This window comes from Balaenoptera musculus, chromosome 16 (assembly GCF_009873245.2).
Source record: "Balaenoptera musculus isolate JJ_BM4_2016_0621 chromosome 16, mBalMus1.pri.v3, whole genome shotgun sequence".
In the NCBI taxonomy this organism is placed as follows: domain Eukaryota; kingdom Metazoa; phylum Chordata; class Mammalia; order Artiodactyla; family Balaenopteridae; genus Balaenoptera; species Balaenoptera musculus.
In genome coordinates this window covers 71,501,088-71,507,087 of record NC_045800.1, presented here as the reverse complement: position 1 = coordinate 71,507,087, position 6,000 = coordinate 71,501,088, and the positions used below count along the sequence as shown (strand labels likewise).

The 6,000-nt window shown below is 44.3% G+C and overlaps 1 protein-coding gene across 2 annotated transcripts in view; it reads left to right on the top strand.

Moving 5' to 3' along the window:
• The first annotated feature begins 3,025 nt into the window (after positions 1–3,025).
• Positions 3,026–6,000, top strand: part of ARID5B (AT-rich interaction domain 5B) — a 186,309-nt gene continuing 183,334 nt past the window's right edge. The window contains exons 1-2 of one of the 2 annotated variants that reach the window (XM_036827901.1): positions 3,026–3,054; positions 3,482–3,736. In XM_036827901.1, coding sequence (XP_036683796.1) covers positions 3,034–3,054; positions 3,482–3,736 — 276 coding nt within the window. In that variant the 5' untranslated portion in view covers positions 3,026–3,033. Of the gene's footprint in view, positions 3,055–3,481; positions 3,737–4,533; positions 4,671–6,000 lie in introns of those variants that run through there. The other variant, XM_036827902.1, reaches the window with a different exon arrangement.

Below are 6,000 nucleotides of genomic sequence, written 5' to 3'. Positions count from 1 at the left end.
AAGTAAAGTAGAGGGGGGTTTTGGGGGGTTGTTTTTTGTTTTTGTTTTGTTTGTAAACACACACCATTGTGACCTATAATTTTAAAAGTCATTCACAGGATTGGACCTGAGGTTTGATTTACTGGATTTTATTAGGTTCATGGGGGTGCTAGCGCTGCTCCTATAAAAAGAGCGGGAAGATGCCCCTGTGATTCAGTTTTGACATCTGACTGTAAGACTGCAGATATTCAGAAATATTCAGACCTAGATCCCTGCAATTGTTAACATCTCAAAAACCTTATCCGGAGTTTTCCAGAAGACAGAGAGATCAGGCAGCATGCAGCCTATTTCAGCACCTAACCTTGAACAGACATAGAAACAGGGTTTCTAATTAGGTGAAGTTCCTTACAGACCCTTGAAGACTTACAGCAACAAAACCAGCAGAAGTTGCTTACATGCTATAAAGAGCTGTGTATTTTTAAAGAGAGAGATTTAATATACAATCGAGGGATACCCTCAGGCATTCTGTTGAGGTTTCCTGCATAAATGCTGCTGCATTGGTCATACAGGAAACTGACTCACAGTCGATCTCAAATATGATCTTGTCAAAATACTGCAACTCAAGTTTTTTAATATAGTATTTCTTGAACTGAATGTATATATTTACACGAACAGGACAGAGACTAACTGCAGCCTTAGGCGTCTCTCATGTATTTTTTAAAAAATTATGTAAAATGCCCTTCAGTCAAGTCCATTCATATGTAAAAAAATGAACAAAATGGGTTATTCTAATCAAACGTCTGCAGTATGCATCATAAACTTAAAAACAGACAGAAAGCACCAGAGAGCTGTAATTTCTCTTTGTAACCCATGCTTATAAAATAGAAAGATCAGATGAAATTTCAAGGAAGATAATTAAAGAGTGATGTGCAAGTCATAATTGGCTAATGCAAAAGATGGGAGACTGTGAATTGTTACATTGTCCTCCATGGTGCAGAGTTGTGATATTACTTTAAATTATTAAAATAGTTTTCGACATCTTTCAGAATACCGGCTCTTTGGCATGGGCTTTTATTACTTATTGTAATTGGAGGATCTGCCATTTTCTTTCGTTTATCTCTGTGTGTATAGAAACGAGCTAGGTCTTGCCTTTTATTACTTCCCCATGTTCTGAATCAAAAATGTGGTTTAGATAATGTTAAGTGTCCTAATTCTTACTGCAGTGGACGCAGACGTTTTGAAAAGGCATAAAAATACACACAGAGGGTCTTTCCACCTCAAGTCACTGAATATGAGGCATTTGTGCTCTGCCGGGTGTATTAACTTCAGCCATGTGAATATAATTTTCATTAAAGTAATCCTGTTTCAACTAGATGCTGTGACTAGAGGTGAAACGTTGCGAAAGCGTTAAAAATAGCTTACTAGTAATTTCAACATCCTGTAATTTTATCACAGATCAAGTTTCAACTGTCATACTATACAGACCTTATTCCCCATATAGTACATGTTTACTTTTTTAGCATGCCAGACCCACTTTGGAAAGATTGGTGCCAATATAATAAAATCGGAGGGGGGGTGGTGGTGGGTGTAACACTGAAAGGAGTGGGAGGAGGGCGGGGAAGGGGATGGGGGAGCGTGGGGGAAGCGAGTACACCATTTTACATCCACACTGCGAAAATGCAATCTAGCCTGGCGGAGGACCGGCAGCTGGGTCGGAGCGAGCGAGGGCTTTGCAGTCTCTGCCTGTTCCTTGTTCTGTCGCTCTTAAGTTTCTCTGTGTTTGCATAATAGCCATGCATGCAAACCTCGCAATGCTCCAGGGCTCCAGAACAATAAATATACACATTTAAAGCCTTTATTGTCTTACGGTTCATGCCCCCGGTTTTCAACAGCTTAATTTCTGGTTGTATTTAACTAGTTTGCAAATGGATTTTTTTCAGTTTCAAACTATTATTGAGGAAGCTCCTCTCCCTTTTTGGCGGGGGGAGGGGTTGGGGGTGGGGTAGTAGTCGGTATATTATTCCTGTAGCGCTGGGTTATATAAACACATTATCATTTGAGAGCGCCCTTGGCGTCCATCAGCATTGTAAACACGTACTAGTGTATATACTTCAAAATTAAAGAATGCACACGCAGAACCGGGAGCCTGAATTCATATTCCGAGCAGACTCGCTGCTCGCATTTATTGATTTATCGTGCATCGTTTATTGTTCCAGTCCCTAAATGCAGGCGCTGTCCGTTCAATATTGTTTGCAAAATCTTGAGATGTGTGTGCGCTGCTCACTTGTCTTTCTGTTCTTTTTTTTTTTTTTTTTTTTTGCTGAGTATTTTTTTTGCGAAGCGAACAAATGCATTAATATTTATATGTTTATATAATCGATAACCCACTTTTCCCTTCCATGTAAATAGGCATCAAAAGATAATTTAACAGATTAGTTCTCGAAAACATGGCAGTGAGGAAGCGTAATTTAACTATCAAACAAATCTACATGTCTAATAACAGCAAATCTGCTAAGGAGCATTAGAAAGAGGAGCAGCGCCCCGGAATCTCTGCAGGAAATGTTCTTTATATTAGACATATACAAGCAGGTCCTGTCAGATGCACAGCGGAGCTCGCTAGCTCTCGTCTCCTCCAAAAATCTCATCAAATGAAACCACTAGACAAGGGAGATTGGGAAGAGGTAGATCTCATCTTCACACACCTTTAGGGTAGAATTTATTTTTACAGACCTTCCTATATATTTTTTGCCTTGATCCATCCTCTTCCCGCCGAGATCGGACGGAGCCTTTCAGCCGATTATGAATTTGATCAACCCACGTTTGGAAGGAAACCCACACATTTTTGACAGGAGCTGAAAATTGAGTCGTCAGAGAAATATTAGGACACATTTTCAATCATTTTGGTGCCGAAGGGGAGGCGAGAGCTTAGTTTTATATTGAGACATTACGCCGGCTGAAGGCAGAGAATGTTTTTCCCTGCCAGGACCTGATGCAATCCATTCAAGCCAACAAGTTTGGAGAGAATGTTGAGTTCAATCAATTCAGAACGTCGAGATGGAGCCCAACTCACTCCAGGTATTTCGCTCTCCTCCGCTCCTCCGATCCCGGCACCCCCCGGCACCCCCCAGCCCCCCGGCTCACCCACACCTCTGCACCCACCCACACCCCCCACAAACTTTTCACCAAACTTTTACCCTCTGCATCCCCCCAAATCATTTTTATTGTTTAAAAAAATCCCTGCAGTGATCATACATACATAATGTAATTTTACCGCCTCAGATGGAGAGGTAGGGAGAGGTGGGGGGCCCGGAGTTTTTTTTTTTTTTTTTTTTTAAGGGAGGCAGAACATTTGTGTGGGCTCTATTATTTTTTCCACCCAGCTTTATATCTGTTGGCTCTTCTGTATTAAAAGTGTGGATGTCTGTGTGTAAATGTGTCTGGGAATAGACGTTTGTGCTCTGATGGTTACATTATTTATTTGGTGCTTTTTTTTCCCCTGCAGTGGGTCGGCTCACCGTGTGGCTTGCACGGACCTTACATTTTCTACAAGGCTTTTCAATTCCACCTTGAAGGCAAACCAAGAATTTTGTCCCTTGGCGACTTTTTCTTTGTAAGATGTACGCCAAAGGATCCGATTTGCATAGCGGAGCTCCAGCTGTTGTGGGAAGAGAGGACCAGCCGGCAACTTTTATCCAGCTCTAAACTTTATTTCCTCCCAGAAGACACTCCCCAGGGCAGAAATAGCGACCATGGCGAGGTGGTAAACTTATATCTCCCTCTCTTCTTTCTTTATTATTTTTTCCCGTAGTAATGCTTATTACAGGGCAAGCTTGAAAATACTGTATTCACTTCTGCAGGCGAGCAGGATCGACTTCTTTTTTAAAGGGGTAGCGCCACTAGCTGGGGCTCGAGTATTTTGCCATTGTCAGAGTTTGGCTGTCAGCTTTACAAAGAAGATCCAACTGCTGATTTTAGTCAAGATCAAATAACTTGTTCGAGAAGGGTTTTGTTCAAGGATATGTGTGTGTGTGTGCGTGTGTGTGTGTGTGTGTGTGATCCTGCTATTGCCGCTTGAACATCACATGCTTTTTATATTTTTTGCCTTTTGAAAATTTACCTTCGCGTCTGGCTCGGTAGGGGATGGGTGGATTTCTTTCGGTGGGTTTCGATATTGTTCCCGTTTTTCTTTTCTTTTTTTTTTAAGTAAGTATTTGATATGTTTAAGAGGGCGGAAATTACGAAATGGAGGCAGAGTGAGATCAAAAGCTATTGAGTTGGCAAAGACGTGTTGAATAAAGTGATAAATGACAGGTACTGGAATAATACATTCAAATAACTTGCAGATCTGCCCGGGCGGATTTCAAAGCGGTCGTGTAACCGGCACAAACACGTTAAGCATTAACAACTATCTCTCGTCCCCACCCCCTCCCCCCGGACAAGCCATTTGATGTTCTAGTTTTCAATTACTCCACGCAAAGTGGACGCCTTCCAGCGCGATCTTTGGGGATGTGTGGGACGCGGACGGGGGAGGGAAGGGCAGAGGGGTGTGTGCTCGCCCCCTGGCCCTGCGGGTCCGGAGTCCTCCGTGCCCAGACGGCGCTCCTGGGGAGGGTGGAGAGGGACAGAGCCTCCCCGGCACGTTTCTGGGCGGCCGCGGGGGCGCTCGCCGCGCTCCCGGCAGGACGCCCGAGGTGAGCCCGCTGTCACCGGTCGCCGGGGCGGCCGCCCCTATTCGGCTCTGTCATTTCATGTGTGACCGCAGTTCTGCGGGCTCCCCTCGTCAGCTGACCGACCTCAGCGCCCTGGTACCTACCGGGGGAACTGTTCTGGGGAGGCTGTGCCCGCGGCGCGGCGGGGCGGGAGGGCGCGCGGCCGCCTGGCCAGGCTTTGTGTTGCCCAAGCGAGAGCAGGGCAGTCAAACTCAGACTTCTGAGGGCAGCTAGCTCTGTGCCAGGCTTTCGAGCTGTCGAGGTAGGTGTAAGGATCTTTTTGTTAAGTGAACGGTTTCCCGTTTAACTCATCCCGGAGCTCGAAGCTCCCTGCCAGTCCTTCCAGAATTCCTTGGTCTGGTGGAGTTGATTGTACTTTTGGCACCTTCGGTTCACTCCTCCTCGCCGGGATCGAGTTACCCGTCAGTGGTCTATGCCGGTTAATTACCGGAGTTCGTCAAAACGTTCGCCCTCGGATCTGCCTCTTCGGAAATAAGCCCCTCCCTCCTCCCGAACACCTCTCCCAACCCACACGCCCTCCCCTCCGCCCTCCCGGCCAGCTCTGGGTTTTAAACGTTCACCTTTCCCGACGTCTGCCGGCAATTTTACAAAGGTGTTGTTTGGAAATGCTGTGAAAAATCCTGCAGCCTACCAACAGGTTGAGCTCTTTGCACCGCCCAAGGTTTGGCTCGGCCCCCTCCCCCGACCCAACTTTCCTGCGCAGCTGTCTGCCTTCCCCTCCCCCTCCTGATTTCTTATTATTTGCTTTTCAAATTTATTACTTCAACATGGCCTGTGATCTGGAAAAGGGAAGGATTAAATATCCAGAAAAGAGCTGGTGCCTAATAGACTTCTGACTGAACCCAGGAGGAAATTATTCAGTGTTTTATGGGATATTTTGTGGCCACACTCTTTTTTTTTTTTTTTTTCAGTTGAAAGCGGAATATTTTTTAAAGACCCTGAATTGACCCCACTTGGTCCAGTTTTAATTTCTGTTGTGTAATTAAACAGTAAATTCTGATTTAAGAATAAAAGAAGCATTAGCCGAAGGTTGCATCTGGTAGAACTAATGATAGTGAATAGATATATTTTTAAATACACGATTTTTAAAAAGATATTATTCATTATGGGGAAATGTAAGCGAACCATTTTAATGATCTTTGCGTTTCGTCACTGCTATATGAGCCATACCTGAGAAAATTAATCTTGCCATTTAAAAGTAAACTCTAGGGGGGTTGGAGAGGGAGATGGCTCTATTTATATTCCTCAGGTGCATATACATCGTCTAATATTATGCATGATTTGTTTTTTA